General features: G+C 32.3%; 3 protein-coding genes across 6 annotated transcripts in view; 2 read left to right on the forward strand and 1 right to left on the reverse strand.

The window, feature by feature from the left end:
* Positions 1–3,684, reverse strand: part of LOC106105363 (centrosomal protein of 97 kDa) — a 6,407-nt gene extending 2,723 nt beyond the window's left edge. The window contains exons 1-9 of the mRNA XM_013285653.1: positions 3,488–3,684; positions 3,259–3,416; positions 2,871–3,015; positions 2,645–2,760; positions 1,842–2,041; positions 1,392–1,475; positions 806–962; positions 525–603; positions 5–44 (exon numbers count right to left, since the gene is read on the reverse strand). Of these exons, the coding sequence (XP_013141107.1) occupies positions 5–44; positions 525–603; positions 806–962; positions 1,392–1,475; positions 1,842–2,041; positions 2,645–2,760; positions 2,871–3,015; positions 3,259–3,416; positions 3,488–3,491 (983 nt within the window). The 5' untranslated portion in view covers positions 3,492–3,684. The remainder of the gene's footprint in view (positions 1–4; positions 45–524; positions 604–805; positions 963–1,391; positions 1,476–1,841; positions 2,042–2,644; positions 2,761–2,870; positions 3,016–3,258; positions 3,417–3,487) is intronic.
* Positions 3,685–3,916: 232 nt separating this feature from the next.
* Positions 3,917–9,576, forward strand: LOC106105470 (GPI mannosyltransferase 3). Its single transcript, XM_013285793.1, has 10 exons — positions 3,917–4,132; positions 4,454–4,725; positions 4,809–5,034; positions 5,207–5,354; positions 5,602–5,730; positions 6,346–6,498; positions 7,063–7,164; positions 7,636–7,818; positions 8,682–8,907; positions 9,383–9,576. Exons 1-10 carry the CDS (start codon positions 4,084–4,086, stop codon positions 9,461–9,463), a joined length of 1,569 nt encoding a protein of 522 aa, XP_013141247.1. The 5' UTR covers positions 3,917–4,083; the 3' UTR covers positions 9,464–9,576.
* Positions 9,577–13,863: 4,287 nt separating this feature from the next.
* The window catches only part of LOC106105468 (hemicentin-1-like), a 28,671-nt gene continuing 24,224 nt past the window's right edge, over positions 13,864–18,310 (forward strand). For 2 of the 4 annotated variants that reach the window (XM_013285790.1, XM_013285791.1), the window contains exons 1-7: positions 13,876–14,385; positions 14,497–14,726; positions 15,285–15,407; positions 15,908–15,997; positions 16,358–16,498; positions 17,049–17,214; positions 17,982–18,154. In XM_013285790.1, coding sequence (XP_013141244.1) covers positions 14,094–14,385; positions 14,497–14,726; positions 15,285–15,407; positions 15,908–15,997; positions 16,358–16,498; positions 17,049–17,214; positions 17,982–18,154 — 1,215 coding nt within the window. In that variant the 5' untranslated portion in view covers positions 13,876–14,093. Of the gene's footprint in view, positions 14,386–14,496; positions 14,727–15,284; positions 15,408–15,907; positions 15,998–16,357; positions 16,499–17,048; positions 17,215–17,981; positions 18,155–18,310 lie in introns of those variants that run through there. The other 2 variants (XR_001225737.1, XM_013285792.1) reach the window with 2 other exon arrangements.

The following is an 18,310-nucleotide window of genomic DNA, read 5'->3' on the forward strand; positions in this document are numbered from 1 at the left end:
CAGCCGGTCGGGGGAGCGCCCCATGTGTCGGCTCGGCATACGCGCTGCAAATCAAAACCCACTCAGCAACAAAATAATCAAAACACTCGTTTGTTATGGAGATGTGGAAAATAAAACCTACAATTAGTAGTGAGTAGATAGTAAGTAATCAGTCTGTTGTCAATGAGTATCCAATCTGTTGAAAATGAGTAGTCAGTCTGTTGAAAATGAGTAGTCAGTCTGTTGTCAATGAGTAGTCGGCCTGTTGTCAATGAGTAGTCAGTTTTTGAAAATCAGTAGTCAGTCTGTTGTAAATGAGTAGTTTGTCTGTTGTCAATGTGCAGTCAGTATGTTGAAAATGAGAAGTCAATCTGTAGTCATTGTATAGTTAGTATCAGCTGATAGTCAGCAGTTAGTAAGTAGTTAATCTGTAGTCAGTGAGTAGTTAGTAATTAGTCAGTGAATAATTCTAGAATATTCATTATCAATTTTTATTAGTATTTTAGACATATACTGAAAATAAGAACTATTCAAAAATTTCTTACACTGCATCCTCGGAGACTGGATCTTGGACTTCATGGGGCTATGGTTATGATCCTTCAGTTGTTGTTGGTGATGTTGAGCCTGAAATAGCAACAACCAATATATTTATCTAAACAACCTTATCTCGCTGAAAATCGCTAATCGCTCAACTTCCTCCAATCTCGACATCAGCTAATAGACTTTTGACTTAACTGAACTGAATCCTTACGTTATTGTTAATAAGTGTAATTTTTCTCTATTTGTAAAACTATCAAGTATAACATTTGTGTAAAGTGAACCTTACCTTACTGAGGATAAGTCTCAATTTCCTCTGCTCCTCGGTCTCAAGTGCGTCTGCTGTAAGGGGACAGGTAGCAGCGAGGTACTCGCATAGTTCCCGATGTTGACCTTCATGGAAGTGTCGGCCTTTGCCCTGACTGTACAACCATTCTGCTTTCAAACTGGAAGGTATAGAAAGTTGTAAATAGCTTAGTAAAGTCTTTAGTGTCAACGGAACCGATTTTAGGGACACTACCGCTCTAAGCGAGATTTATACGGCTCCCTTTGTTACCATTTTCGGGGATCTAAGCAAATTTATGTGACACTAGCTTTCGCCTGCGACTCCGTCCGCGTGGAATAAAAAAAACCAAGAGAGTTTTTTTTAATAGTGTATGTGTTTTTCCAGACTATCTTCTACATCTATACCAAATTTCATTGAGATCCGTTCAGCCGTTTAGGCTACAAACTCTAACGAACATCCATTCATCTAAACTTTCGCATTTATATTAGTAAGAAGTAAGATAAGATTGCACAATTTGCAGACCTTATAAAGTAAACTCTTACAAAATAGACATATGTATAATAAATCATATTCTGAAATATTGACTTACCTCTCAATTGCACTGACAATAAATCCATCTATAGATTTGACACTCATAATCCAATTGAGTACAAATGGCCGATAGTCAAACCCTCTGGTGAAATGTTAAGAAAGGTATTGAAATGGTTTTTGATAAACTGAGTAAACTGAATAAACTGAGATAAATTGAGTTTTCACTGTTGAAACATTACGTCACATTCAGTTACTTTAGAAAAATAGACTATAAAATATTTGTATCATGTAGATTTTTTCACTGGCTTTTGCTAAAATTTGCGGGACTCATTTATTAATGAAATAATAATGAAATGAACAAAACTAGTAATTAATATTATCTCAGTTACTATGTACCTGTCTAAATTCAAGAGAATTTATTCATTTGGTGCATTGAGGTTTTAAAATACCAGCACAGATAAATTCACATTCTTTAAATTTAAATTCACAGTATATTTAAAAAGGATACAGTTTATCCTTGCCCGCTAAAGATACACATGGATTTCCTTGTATACTGAAACTGTCTAGTTTAGATAAATGCACTAAATGACAGATTTCATTTAAATCCTGTATATTATTATGAGCGAGACCCAAATGTTCTAATGCTGTAGGCAGGTAGCGATCGCACTGACGTAGATCCATTATACGGTTCCTCTCAAGGCTTAAATGCTGAAATTTGTGTAACACAAATATATCTATCATTAAAATTCAATTATTCAATAATCACAAAGCAAATTGAGGATCATTTATATATAACTTTACACTGTCCTGGTTTACAAATATAATGTTTGTAAGATAGGGTTTCTTACCACCATTGGATTGTTTTAGCTCTCGAAATTTCAGCACAGTTGCATGCACCATGTACATGGGCTGACTGCTTTGTCGTTGAGTCAGCCCGTGAACATGGTGCATGCAACTGTGCTGAAACATTGAGAGCTAAAAAAATCCAATCGTGGTAAGAAACCGGTATCTTACGAACATTATATTTAGCTTATTTAATTAGTAAAATGATGATTTAAGTTTTAAACAAAACATTTTTAAGTACCAAACTTTCTTCATACTTTATAACAATAGACTAATGGTGAAGTTACAGTTTTCCTATCATGTTATTAAGTGTTTAACTCAAACTCAATAATAAGCTTAGTTAGATTGGTATGACATATTACGAAATCAACTAAAATCTGCTAGGGTTTTATTATCTAAGAAAATCATGTACTCAAATGGGACAAAATAGCATGTAAATTGTATTCATAATTTTAAAAATAATCTCACCTTTAAACTCTTCAAATAAGATATATCAGCTATAAAAGATATTTGGTTGTTGGACAGGTCTAGATGTTCTATATGCATGTTGTGGTTTAAATGCTCGATTGATTTGATGTTGTTACCTAAAACAATAGGTAAGATAGTTAGTTTCCAGATAAGAAATTGATTTAGATACTTTCCTTGAAATATATAAATATATAGAGAATTATTTAAATATTTTTATGTAACTCACCAGCTAATTTTAACACTTTCAAATAAATCAGATCCTTCAGTCCCTCTATTTGCAATATTCCATTGTTGTTCAACGCCAGGACTCTGAGATTAACGAGCCGGGATACACCGTGCATACGAACTAGGAAATTATTGCATATCGACAACTAAAAAAGACAATATTTAAATATAAAAGACTTAAAATATAATAATCGGAATAAACATAAAATTATGTAGATTTATTATGAATAATTAACTTTAAACTTTCGTGAGACATTATCAAAGCAAGGAAATGTTACTTTAACCAATAAACAATTGTAAATACGGTATAAAACTATAAATACCGTTAACACCTTATCTTTATTTTTATACTTATAGAATATTAATAAAACAGGTTAACGTATAATTACGTTTTCAATACGGTTATAAGTCTCGATGTTGTCCAGTCGCTGCAGTTCATTCTGGTCGAGAATTAATGTTATGATTGTTTTAGAGTCTTCTAAAGGCGCTTTCTCTATTTTCTTTAGCCCACGCCTCGAGAGATCCACTGTTTCATTCCTCGTTTCCTCTGTTAAATCATTCATCTAGTCAAAACACAAAGGTTTACCCGTAATATGTTTACATATTTCCAATACTTACCCATTTTCTGAAAATTTACTGCATTTTTTGTTTAAATTATGGAAATGGTGCAGTTAATCACAAAAATCAACATTCGTAAATCAACGTTCCGAAGATGACAACAAACGGTACTCTGTTAAATTGTCGATAATCGTATTTTAGTCCCATTGCATAACTACTGAAGAAATTTCTTTTTTATTATTTAACTATTAATTTTTATAAGTTGTTAATGAAGCTACACCTGAAATTATATACAGATGAAATCAATTTAAATAATCAATGCAAAATTAGATTCCAATAAGAATATATTATATAGTTTTCGAACTAACTCCGGTTGACGGTAATTTGACATCACTAAGGCACTAAGGTTGCATTCATTTTACCCAATTTCTTTTTAGAAACCATAGAGCACCGCATTCCTCATAGCTCTACCGTTATCCAGTTATCCCTAATTTCCTGAAGTTGAAAAGCAGGAAAATGGAACCAATTTTGAATCTAAGAGGCTTTATGAAAACATTACCATAAATGAGTATGTGATATTATAACTTTTCCGTTTCAGAGAGAGAAGAGTGTTACTTTACTTTTGTGATTTGTTTTTCTTTCGTGATGTTACATCGATGATAGTCTATGGTTTAGTGGCGCCAGCAGAGGGAGGTTGTTTTATTGGTGAGGTTAACTTTGATTATTATGAAATAAATATTTATAATCAATCATAGCGGTACATTTTTAGATAAGTAAAGTTTAAATACAATTAAAAATTCTAATGCAATATTTACATGCCATGTTAGTAGTGCCATTCATTCATATTTATAGATAATTTTATGGACGCGTTGGTTGACTTTTGATTAGTTGTAAATTTTAAACTTGCAAATAAACTTTTTTCTGATAAACCTTAACTTCTAACTGAGACTGTTCCTTATTCAATTTTAGCGAAAAGTTTTTCTTGTGACCTAAAGCTATTTTTAGCTAACGTAACCTCTTATTTAGGCGGGAAAATGGCTGCAGCAAGGGGCCTTAAGACATTGCAAGTGGTGGCCCTTATTTTTTTCGTAAGAATACTCTCGGTCTTCTTTGTACAAACGTGGTATGTGCCTGATGAATATTGGCAAAGTTTGGAAGTTGCCCATAAGCAAGTGTTTGGGTATGGAGCCTTGACTTGGGAGTGGCAGAAAGGCATCAGAAGCTACTTGTATCCCAGTCTATTTGCTGCACTTTACGCTGTTCTCAAGTTTACTGGCCTGGATTGTCCGGAAGCTGTGGTATGTTGGTTTGTTTATATTATTTGAAAACATTCAGTTGCAGGGAAGTGAATTTATTTTTTTAATACTTTTTAACATTTTAGGTATTGATTCCACGCTTATTCCAAGCTGTTATCAGCACCGCTGCAGATTATAGTTTCTACAAATGGACGGGTGGCCGTAAATGGGCACTCTTCCTTATTCTAACACCTTCATTTTGGTTCTACACATCTGGAAGAACTCTATTACAAACTATGGAAACTTGCTTAGTTGCTATTGCCTTATCAGTGTATCCATTTAAAGATGGTGCACTTGCTCGTTATGAAAAAGGTAAATTTAATTACAAATAAAGTTATTGGTAGTAAATAGAGCTATATAGAGATAATTTTTGTTGTTTCCTTAAGCAGAAATCTTTTCATAGCTTTAGCTTGAATAATCTTTGTTATTCATAGTTTTTCCCCAACTAACTGGTATTTCAAATATCTATGAATGATTTTTACAGAAAATAACAAATGGGTCTGGCTTGCTTGTATTTCAACATTTTTGCGACCTACATCTGCACCTATTTGGTTTGTCCTGGCTCTCCACAATATTGCTACCACAAATCAGGGGAAGTTGAAATTATTGGCTGGCACATATTTACCAATCGGGTAAGTCAAATAAAGTGTAAAGTTAGTAAACACATGCTTTCAAGCGCAACTCCGGTCATGTGGCATTAAAACAAAAATCTTAAGTAGCCTATGTGTTCTTCCAGACTATGTTCTAAGTCTGTGCCAATGAGATCTGATAATGAATTTTGAAATACATAGTAATAATCATCCATCCATCTTTTATATCAGTAGCATTTTAATATTAGTAACATTAAATTATTCTGAGGGTATGTTTTATATTTTTTAGATTGATGGCTGGTGGAGCACTAGTGGCTTTGGATACATATTTCTATGGCAAATTGATTTTCACCCCACTGGAGTTCTTTAAATACAATGTTCTACATAATGTCGCCTCCTTCTATGGAACGCATCCGTGGTATGTATTTGTAATAAAATTTTTTATGTCATAAAAAATCAACAATATGGCAAAGTGACCGCTGGCCATAGACATTGGCAATAGCAACTGCGTTACCTTCTCTTAATCGACGGAGGAGGATACACATATTTCCCCTTGACACATATGCATCTCCACCAGCTTTAAGTCCACGTCCGCATCCTTTTCTTATATGAAAAAGGATGAAACAAGTAGAAAGCTAAAACTAGCTGTCGCCCGCGACTTCGTCCGCGAAGAATTAAAACATCCATATGTGTTGTTCCAGACTGCTCTACATCTATGACAAATTTCACCAAGATCTGTTTAGCAGTTAAGGCTACAAACTAACAAACTTCCAACCATCCAAACTTTACATTTATAATATTAGTAAGAAGTAAGATTTATTTGAAATACTGTTTTAAGTTTTCATGGTAATTACCATAGCTTTATGGATGTATTCAAAATTTGTGAGAACAGTATAAATTTATGCAAGAAATAAAACAAAACACCGCACCCTACCCTGAACATTATATGGGACCAAGAATGGAATGTAAAATAATTTAAATGTATTCAAGTCTTACTTTACCTCACACTAAGGAACAATTGGCACATTTTCAGGCATTGGTATCTCACAACGGGATTGCCAGCAGTACTGGGCATCAACACCATCCCTGTTGTGTGGGCGATATACACGGTGCTGCGGAGGAGACAAGAGAATAAGACCGGGATACTGCTGTTGTTAGCTGCTGCATTACATGTTATTGTTCATAGGTATGCATACTATAGACTAGCTGTTGCTCGCGACTTTGTCCGCGTGGTATTAAAATAGTAAAAAAAAATAGTTATGTTACTGATAAGATACTTTTTAATAGTGAAAGAATTTTTGGAATCGGCCAAGTAATTTTTGTGTTATTTCAATGTTTACAAAAACCCAAATATAGAAAATTTTCCTTTTTATATTATCAGTTATAGACTCCCATGTGGCTTCATCTGATATTTTTTTTTATTATTTACATTCCATTAATGTTTCAATTGTAAATTTCAAAATACAAATGTATTAATGACATTGACAGACATTGTCATTGGCTGAGAATTTTGAAGAAACCTTGATTCTTTGCTGTCTTATAGTTTATGTCCCTTCCTCACAGGATGTTTTTATCGGGTTTTTAGCACCTTTTAATCTAATAGCGTGAAAATATAAAGCCTAAAGTGTGCCCCAAGTGTAATAAAATCCAGATCAATAGATATTCACTTGCATTATGTCCCAAATATGCGTTTACGTAATCTAGGCAGTTATATTCATGTTATTAACTTTTTTATGTTTGTTATTTTCAGTTTCATACCACATAAAGAATTCAGATTTGTCCTACCACTTTTGCCGATTCTCTTATATTTGGCTCAAAATGTTATTGTCCCATGGAGCAGGAAAGCTAAGGCGTAAGTTAAGTTTCACTTTACTCTTTGCTGTTGTTATTTTGTCGTTTTCTGCAAGTTTTTTTTATCTATAATATTCTGAGTTTAGTCAAATAATTCGCTTTCTACTAGTATTAAATATTGCTACATGAACTGTCACATGTACAGCAAAATTAGCTTTAATAAACTTTAGATTTAATTACATAAAGCGTCTACATGACCTTTAGTTCAAATTTAAAAAAGCGTAAATGTCCTTTTTTATATTTTCTGTATGGACACTGTAATTAGTTGCATAAAAACCTCGTTTAATTATAAATGAACAGTTAAATAGTGTTCGCAAAACTGAGAACTAAGGGGTTTAAATTGTGCCTACATATGTCAGTGCAATTGTTAAGTTGAAACTGTGTTAGCCTTAACACATGTCATACTTTTGTTGGTTAATATGGGTAGGAAATAAATGTCTTCTACTATATATGTGTATTCAATTATTTCTAGATGGAAGCTATATTTAGTTGCAACAGTACTGTTATTGGGTAATGCAGTACCAGCTATATATTTGGGACAAACACATCAACGAGGAACTGTACAAGTGATGCCGTTATTAAGAGAAGCGATAGGCAATAACAACAGGTCTTCCGTATTGTTTATGATGCCTTGTCACTCTACTCCGTTATATAGGTGAGTTATTTATGAAGTACTAGCTTTTGCCTTCAATTTCGTTCGCGTAGAATTATAAACAACTAAGTATGTCTTCCAGACTACTCTCTACGTTTGTACCAAATTTCATCTAAATCCTTTTAGCAGTTTAGGCCATTAACTCTAACAAATGTCCATCCATCAGTCTAAACTTTTGCATTTATGATGTTAGTGAGACTAGTATTTTCCTGCGACTCCGTCCGTGCGGTATTAAAATCACTAAGTGGATAGTCTATGTGTTCTTCCAGACTATGTTCTATATCTATGCTAAATTTCATTATTATCCATTCAGCTATTCTGGCTTATCTTCTAACAAAAATCCATTCTTATATTCTTAATTATTGTAGCTCTTGCTGTGATCAAGTAACTTTTTCTATTTCAATTAATTGAATTCAATAGCAAAGAGGACAAAACTATCTTACTAATTTTACCTTTATAAGGCTTTTACATAGAGTTTTAAAAACGTGTTTGAACCAATTTAAACACTAGAATTTTAAAATAAATCCACAGATAATAAGACATTGTCAGCCAGTGATATAGACCTACGAGGATCTTAAGACATTATTTTTGTTTTGTTTCTTTCAATTCTTTCACATTGCAAACAAAATTAAACTATACTATATATACTATACACTATTAATTTTCGTAATCGAATTTTTAAGTAATGAAAATGGCGACTCACCAGAGCAATGGAAAATCTTTCATTGGTCAAAATATGATGCTTTTAAGATGACATTTTTAGTTCATAAATATACCAACTACCATATACATCGTATGGTCTTTAGATCTCATTTTAAACAGTTCCTATTATCTTTATATCGACGTAATTTTCATTATAATTCCAGCCATCTGCATTTAAACATAACAACTCGCTACCTGCACTGCGAGCCACCTTCCCCTGGAGAAACTTATGAGTCTGAGGCCTTCTACAATAACCCCCAGCGCTGGTGGAGACAGGAGTACAGCAGCAGACAGACCCCCAGCCTGCTGGTGATGTTCGATGTGCTTAAGGGACGAGTGGAGAATCTCCTGCAAGGATACAACTTGATACATGAATTGCCGCATACACAGGTAACACTAATGTTAACTATACGAATACTTTGTTTTAAATGATAATCTATGTATGGACTAAATATATATCTATCTGTACTAATATAATAAAGCGTTACTTCTTTGTTATGTAAGACTAGCTTTCGCCCGCGACTCCGATAGCATAGTATTAAAAAAAAGTAGCCTATGTGTTCTTCCAAACTATCCCCTACATCTACGCCAAATTTCATTCAGCAGTTTAGACTACAAACACTTACAAACATCCATCCATCTAAACTTTCACATCTATGCTAATATTATAAAAAGGAAAGATTTGTATTTTTGTGTGTATTGAAATAGCTTAAAAACTACTGGACCTTTTAAAAAAAATCTTTCACCATTAGTAAGAAAGTTCATAACTGAGTAACATAGGCTATTTTTTAATTTCACGCGGGCAAAGTCGCGAGCGACATCTAGTTCTATGATAAGTAAATGAGATGTTATATTTTTCCAACAGTACCCAGCAGGAGAGGTCGGGGAGAAAGTGCTAGTGTTTCGGAAGAATGTACAAGTGAAACAAACTGATGAGGCCATTTAATGTACACATATACCACGGGACATATAGCTAAATCTACTATGTTTTATAAAAATATACATTATGTTCAATGCAATAAGATCTATTTTTAGTATTAATTGGATTTTACAATTGTTGTAAAAAAATTGTTGCTAAGAAGTTGCCATTACATTATAAAGAATTGAATTATGAAAAATAATTATAAAGAGTTTTCTTAGTTTAAAGTCTCTATATATTAAAAACCGTGCTTTTATATTATTGTTAATATATTTTCTAACAGCCTTACAAATAAAGGCGGTATGAAGTTAAACTGGAATGAACTTAATATAAACATAATTTGTACTAATATTTGCTTATACTCAGTTTATTCCTAAGTTTAACTTTATACCGCGTTTATTTGTAAGGCTGTGTATGTACAAAAAAGGAAATTTAACGAAAAAAAAGTTATTTATGTTAATATATAAAATCCGCAATCAAATTAAATATATTTATTTATTATAATTTAAAGATTATTATTGACATTTGACATAAGAATTAAATTAAATGATGTATTATTATGGTGATATAAAAATTATAAATATGATATATACATCAACTTCTTAACAACAATGGTTATTAAATGGATGGACTTTATGTAAAAAGAAAATATTAACTTTTACAACTATAATAGAAAGTCTAAAGGAAGCTAATTATTATAACAAAGTGTTAAGTGCAAAAATAATCTTATATACTAAAATTTATACATAAATGTCCGAATATACCAAGATACAAAAAATAAACAATGTATTTTCATACATAAACTTAAGATTGACTGTATGGGCTTTTACCCCACGTGTTTCTGTCTACCCCTTTAAGGAATATTTGTGTAAGAAACGTATGTGTTCTAGATTAAAATGTTTTCTACCTATTCACATCATTTTATGTACAGTCAGCGGCAGAAATATGTTTACACAAGCTTTTACCCGTGACTTCGTCTATGCGGAATTAAAAAAAACTTAATAAGTTACAATCATCCATCTAAATATTCGCATTTATAATATTAGTAATACAAAACTATAAAAACTTTTGTGTTAAAAAGTTGTGAATCTTTGTAAATACATATTTATGCAGCTTAATATACTGAAATTTTTTTCAATTATAGCTTAATAAATTAAAGGTTAATTCCACTGTGAAATACTTGACTATTTCATGTCTATCTCTTTTTTAAAGAGAATGAGAGATCACAATATGTTTTATATAGGTTTCGACAGTGGAAACCCACACTAACAAAGGAATAGATTAAAAAGACGAATAGCTTTTAGTTTGTTTTTGGATGTGAATAGGCCCTTATAAAGTCTTATTGCTTTTTCATATCAAACTAATCTCGCGATGTTAAGTAACTTAAACCGGCTTGAACTGGTTAGATATGGACAAGCACTTAGTCTCAACGCGCTATACTTTTGAGAAAACGCTTTGGGTCTTAGACTTTGAAGGTTTTAGTTTAAAATATTATCCATAGATATATAATTTATAGATGGAGTGTTTCATACAAGTTTTACGTCTAATCGAAATACAAAACAATTGTGCTCTGGTTATCTATAGGTTTTGTATCTATGTCTTGATAGTTATTACTAGTAGAGTACCCCCAAATGCCTCATGTTAAATGTTTTTGTACCTTAATAACATAGACATAAATTTACTTTTCATATTTTTAATGTGTCCTAGGTACAGTTTAATCGACCAAAATTCAAAACAATAGATAAAGATTTATGTTTGTGGTATTAAATGTTTTATTTAATTTATTTTTAAGTAATAATGTTGCATTTTCCATAATCCATGACTTAAGTGAAGCAGGACAAAGTACAATTGTACCTCTAACGGTGAATTTCCACTTTCGTAACTTATAATATTGCTATCTCTCTCACTCTATTCGAAGTAACTGAGACAGCAATACTTTTCTCATCCCTCTTGTTCTCTTTGACAAAGGCAGAGATAGCAATAGTGTTCGTAAATTAATGTTGCGTCATTTGAAATTCACCATAGTTTAATAACATGCTTGCCAAAGTATGAACTAACATTTGCAGGGATATACCAGGGGTTGTAAACTTTTGGTAAATTATTTTAATTTCATATTTTATGGATGTTTTTTGACATACTTGTGTAATTTATTAATATTGGTAATGGGATCTTAAATGTAATTAAATAAATTATTTAAAAAAAATAGGTAATGTTGTAAAAGGTTTACAACCTCTGTATTACATGATTCTCAATATCTGCTACCACCGAAAATTAATCACAGTAGATTTAGAGTTTTTTGTGTAAGTGAAGTTGTTCCGAAACAATCTTTCGTTGAGTTTTCATTGTTCATTGTCGGTCTAACATGCTTACATATATTTTTATGTATGTATCGACTGTAGAACTTTACGTTAAATTATTAAATATTCGTAGTCAAGATTTAAAAAAATGTGTCCAATTCATAGACTTTTATGGACCTCTATTTTTTTAAACCTGTAAAGGTTTGAATGATAGAGATCTCTCCATCGATAACTATGTAAGTTTACTTTTAGAATTTACATGATTGTTTTGGAACCACTGTCACTTTTCTTTCCTCAATCGATTTGGTTGTAATTTGTATTAATGTAAGGATAACTTTAGTTTTATAATTGCGCAGTAGTTTCAATTTGATTGCTTACTAAAAATGTTTTTTCAAATAGATTATAGTTTATTTATATTGGAATATTTCTAATATAATATTTAGAGACATTTATAATATGTTGCTCAAGTTATAAAGACAATAACGGATATAACAACCGAGCCATTTGCTTGAAAACAAAAATGTAAATTTTCTTTTCCTCTAATGTTGTCAACCCCTGACTAGTGAACAAGGCAGGGGTAGTAAACCTTAATAGCAGTTTTTTTTTTATTCAAATAATATGCGATTTCTACTTAACATACAATACTTGTTTGATCGACAATATAAGATCTCATACTTGAGATGCCAAATATCCTCTTTAGCTCCCGCCCTTTGCATATAATTTTCTTGAAATAGTTAGTTGACTAGAATAGTTTAAGTTAGTTGTAGTATTTTAAAAATGAAACCTCTGAAAATCAGTATATTGCACTTATGTCTGTTTATAACATGAATCTTCAATAAATTAGAGAAAAAAAGGTCATTCAAAGATAAAATAAATATTTATTTTCATAGAATAACAGTTGAGAACTAATGGTTTAAGAGGGTGGATAAAGCAATAATTGTAGATTTCTATTTTTAAGCTGTTTTTATTAGAGAAATAAGAAAATGACGTATGGCGCTATTTTACCATAGAGTTTGATGGTTCCTATGTAAAATATTGCATGCCACAATTTTGCGATTTACACCTTGTTTGGTTTTTGGATTAACTTGATAAACAATTTCGGTGAGAATTTTAAAGTAACATTAGAAAAAAGGTCTGTAGATTATAGCTGTCTGTCGTGTGTTCATATTTGATTAATGGTAATATTTAAAGATTGTCTTGTAAATTTAAAACTTCAAACATACAATAGTTTACGTGGGACGTAGCAGCCATCGACTTAGGTATTTTTGTCTCGGATTTTTTTAAGTGTATGACGGAGATGACACTATGTAATAATCCAAGTAACATGGTACTTGAATTCTGCAGTTATAAATAAGGGTTGGAAATAGTGCCTCACGTAATTTTTAAAATCTTATATGTAAAGGGCGCTCATGAGGTAGTATATAGGACAATTTTGAGCAATTTTTTCATAAATGTTTGTTGTCTTTTTGTAAAGAAATTGAAAGTGTGAATTTTAATAAAGATTTTATTTTTAATAAAGGATTAAAAAATATTTGATTTTTATAATGGGAATTTCCTTCAGTTGTTGCATGTTTTGGTGCCAATAAATGTGAAAGATAGAAAATTTATAAAATGTATAGAAATGTACATACTAAAATGATTCATTTTTAACTGCAAGTTAAGTTTATAGCAAAACTTCCCTAAGCAACATTTATTTACAAATGCCTCGATAATATAGTACGCTTACGTCCGCGGAAGTGGCAATATCACTGCAGTTTATATTCCCTCACCCTAATCGCTTGTTTTATTATAGTTTGCAAGATAACTTAGTATACAGGATGTTTAAATTAATTATATTGTACTACTATGTTACTAAAAATGTCTCGATGCGTTTTCGTTTTTATAAACATTAGCATTATTTATTAAAAACTACATTTTATGTTTTTATAAAAATGTTACTGAGATGCGGTATACAGTATGTATATTTTTATAGTAGATATTGAATACAATGCTTCGGACAATGCAAGTATAAATATTTCGCATAGTTTTTTACTAACAATATCAATGGTCTCTACGTAGACTATCGTAAGCCACAATTTTGCTGTTTTTTGTTTAAATCTCTAAGTAACTTTAGAACGGAGAACTTTAGGTTTTAATTCTCAATTGAATTTTCATGTTTGATGTGTCGTAATTATTCGCAAATGTTTTAACATGCAAATTTATTTTAAAAATATGCAAATTGACGTAGGAGCCATCGATATTGAACACCCTGTATTTTCCTAGTTTCTAACGTTACGCATAGAGATAAGAACCGCAAAGTACCGACGGTCCTTCTAACCTATATTGATTAGACGGTCATAGGTTAAAAATGATAATCAAATATGCCAGTCTGTCTTAGTATTGCTTTGTTATGCTATTTATGCAGTTGTCTGAACATGAAACCATTAATATTTTTAATTTTATTATACGCAATAAATATTGAAAGTTTAATACTTAATAATTCAAAAGATAAAGATGAAGGGAAAAGCAGTTTGGCATTCGTTTTTGACACAACTGGCTCTATGTCAAATGACCTTAAACAGTTAAGGGAAGGCGCGGAAATGATTTTAAAAACTGCATTGGAAGAAAGTAATATTATAGCTGATTTTGTTTTTGTGCCGTTTCATGATCCCAGTAAGTAGATAATTTATTTACCTTGCTTTCTAATGGCTTAAAGCACTCTTAAACATTGTACAGTGTTTACTCTAATTTCCAAACCATTTATTTAATTCAATAAATCAACAGATATAGGCCCAGCGACGGTAACAAAGAATAAACAAGTATTCAAAGCCGCATTGAATATAATCCACGTAAAGGGCGGCGGGGATTGCCCTGAGAAGTCACTGAGCGGGGTCTTGTTAGCGCTAAGTGTTAGTCGACCTAGGTCTTACGTGTATGTGTTCACTGACGCATCTGCATCGGATTACAAGATCGTCGGCAAAGTGTTAGATGTGGTGCAAAGGAAACAAAGTCAGGTCAGTATAGGGCAAAATATATTTTTGAAAAGCTTTGCTGATGAACATATGACGTCACCTGGTACTGGTACTGATTGTATTGAAATGATGAGGATGTGACTAGGCCGGTGTTAATGGGAATAGGAATCATCAGAACTAGTTGTTGCTCGCGACTTAGTCCACGTGAAATTATAAAGTAATAAAATATACAGCCCATGTTACTCACTGATAATGTAGATTTTTATAGGTGAAAGACTTTTTGAAATAGTTCCATTAGTTTTCGAGTTATTTCAATCTATATAAAAATATAAATCTCTCCTCTTTATAACATTATTGTACATATACAAGTGTAAATAAGTTCTGAACCGGCTCAAAAGTTCAGGTCATAGTTTTGCACCGTTGAGCTGCGGCTCAACAACTAAAGTGGCAGTTCACTGTTCTACGCGATGTATTATAACAACACGGGATTCGCAGTTCGCAGCTCATTACGGAAATCATAACTCTTTGGTTTAATTTGAGGGACAGGGATAATGCTCTATGAAATGTAATTGTCTCTTTCCAACGAACTTACAATTACAGGTGGTATTCGTGTTGACTGGACACTGCAATGACCTGAAGCGGCAAACCTACAAGGTGTACCAGCAGGTCGCGACTGCCAGCTCTGGCCAAGTGTTCAACTTGAACAAGACCAATGTGCATAATGTATGTTGAAGTTGTTATAATTTTTAGTATAAAGTACGATAAAGTACAGTTTTTACATTCGACTCGCTAGCTTAGTTTATAGTTACCCTAGATAAAAAGGCACACGACTTAATATTTTGGTCACGTCGATAATCATAAAAAACACTACGAAAAACGTATGAAGTAGGTGCACCATGGAATTGACGTAATAATGGCAGTCAAAATTATTGGATAGTATATTGATGCATAAATGTTCGCTACCCCTTCCCTAGTCAATTAAAGTTTATAATCAACTACCTTCCGTCCACGTGAATTTAAAAAAAGAACATTAAAATATATAGACTATGTTACTCAAAGAAAAATTAGCTTTCTACAGGTTAAAGAATTTTTGAAAAGAACCCAGTAGTTTTTGAGCCTATTCGTTACAATCGAACAAAGTTTTCCTCGTTATAATATTAGTATGAATGAAATTAGATTTGCTAACATTGTCAATAGATTGGTGATATTTTTCTACCTTCCAGGTGTTGGATTTCGTGAGAAGTTCGATAAGAGGCAGAAGCGTTAACTTGGGGTCTGCAGTGCATCCGGGTGGTTATAACTACACGCAAGCGGTAAGTTAACGAATAAAATAAATATCTTAATATAAGTCGGTATATTAACATTAAGACCACGCACGCGTTTGACTAAACTATCGCACAACTAACTAATTCCTAATTAATTGTGCAAATAAACAGTTGATTAAGAAACAATCGACAATCGGACAACAGTTGTGCGATAGTTCATTTCTTCATTCTTCATTTCTAGTCATAGGTATGCACCCACTCTAACTATTATTTACGAACAAACTTACTATTGTATTGACCAGTTTTTATACTAGAACAAGGTAAATAAGATAGCGGTAAATTGTTTTAGACTAGTCTTCCTATGAGTAAAATTGTACTACTCACACTAATTTTATGTCGTTGTTTCAGATTCCAGTAGACAGCAGTTTGGGAGAAGTGACAGTGTCAGTATCAGGAGCCAAGCCGACCATCAAAGTGGTGAACCCTAGTGGCCACGAGGTGTTGGGACCACCACAGCTCGTCACCACATTGGATCTGTCTGAGATAATGGTATGTATGTCTCTAAATAATATGTTAATATAAGATTTATTAGGTTTCGCCTGCGACTCCGTCCGTGTGGATATAAAAAACAAAAGTACATAGCCTATGTATTCTTCCAGAAATTTATATACCAAATTTGATTGAGAACCGTTCAGCAGTTTAGGTTACAATCTCTAACATCCATCCATCTATCCAAAATTTCTCATTGATAATTAGTAAGAAGTAAGATCCGTCAATATCACTATTGTCGATAACGTTGCGAAAACGTGCTCGCTAATATTCGAGATAAATCCTCTGTTTAATAAAGAGCCATATCGTTATCTGAATCATGAATAACCGCCGATTACTGAAACATTTAAATATAAGTTAATCTTAAATGAGAAAGGCACGCTTATAGTCCAATTTCCATTAAAATTTTGTCGTCTGTCAGATTGTAAACACTTACGAAACGAAGTGTTTAACTATGATTTCAGTATTTTAAACCTGTTTCTGCGGTGGAAACTTAAGACAATTGTAACACGTTGTAAAAAAATGTACTATATTTTTTTATATATTCCAGATAGTAAAAGTACTAGATCCAGAACCTGGCAATTGGACTATAACAGTTGGCAGTGAGAAGGATTATTCAGTAAAAGTGTCCGGTCTATCAAACATCACCTTTGATCACGGCTTCTCTGTAGAGAAGACTAACTCTATGGACGAAGCTAGCTATAGACCTTTGCAAGGTAAGGACCTCATGATTTTATTTGTATATTGCTAAAGAAATTTATTTCTTAGTTAAAATAATTGAGCACTTTTATATTAAAAATTTATTTTTAAAAATCAATTTACCTTGGTTAAAAGTAGCTGCCAACACTACAGCCGCAGTTAAGATCGTTCAATGGTAAATAGAGTGGTAGAAATGAATTTTTGAACTGAACTGAATTCAGTAATTAAGTAATCTCGATGAACTGTAATTTCGCGTAAAATTAATTATAAAAAACCTATGTTAACCACTGATAATGTACCTTTTTCATAGTGAAAGCATTTTTAAAATCGCCCCAGTACTTTATGAGTAATTTCAATACATACAAACATACAAATCATTCTTCTTTATAATATCACTAGCTGTTCCCATGCGACTTCATCCGCATAAAATAATGAAAACAAATCATTTCATTATTCACATTTGTCAAATTATCAATTGTAAATGTCAAAATGGGATGACATGATGTCAAACCATGGCAACCACGTTTCTTTGATGTTGGCAGCAACTTATGGTCTCTTTCCCACATTAGGGTTTTTATCCAAAATATTTACCCCCTTAGTTTAATAGCGTGAAAATGTATAGCCTAAAGCGTGACGTAAGTGTAGGGCTATTTATTAAAAAAATATTTATTCATAAATATGCTGCAGTTGCTGACATCTTAGGCAACAAAGAAGTGTGTGTTTACGCTTTATTATAATAGTTTAGATTGATTTATGTTTATATCTTATTTTATATTAATTTCAGGAACATACAACCATATGCTGCTATCAATAACACCAGAAGTACCCATAGAGATTAACTTCGCTGAAATATTGACTACTGATGGAAAGACGCTCTTCGAAGTTCCCGTCAAAAGAATGGACGACATGTTCCTAGCGGACGCGTTTATACCGCCTGATGGTTTCTTTTATATTGCTGTAAGTTAAATATAATTTGATTAAAAAAAAAACACAAGAGATCTTACTGATTGTATTTCTATGACACTTGGGAATAAAAAATACTAATTTATTTTCATATAACTAGCGGTTGCTCGCGACTTCGTTTGCGTGGAATTAAAAGTTATAAGAAAAAAT

This window comes from Papilio polytes, unplaced genomic scaffold, assembly GCF_000836215.1.
Source record: "Papilio polytes unplaced genomic scaffold, Ppol_1.0 DF822845.1, whole genome shotgun sequence".
Classification (NCBI taxonomy): domain Eukaryota; kingdom Metazoa; phylum Arthropoda; class Insecta; order Lepidoptera; family Papilionidae; genus Papilio; species Papilio polytes.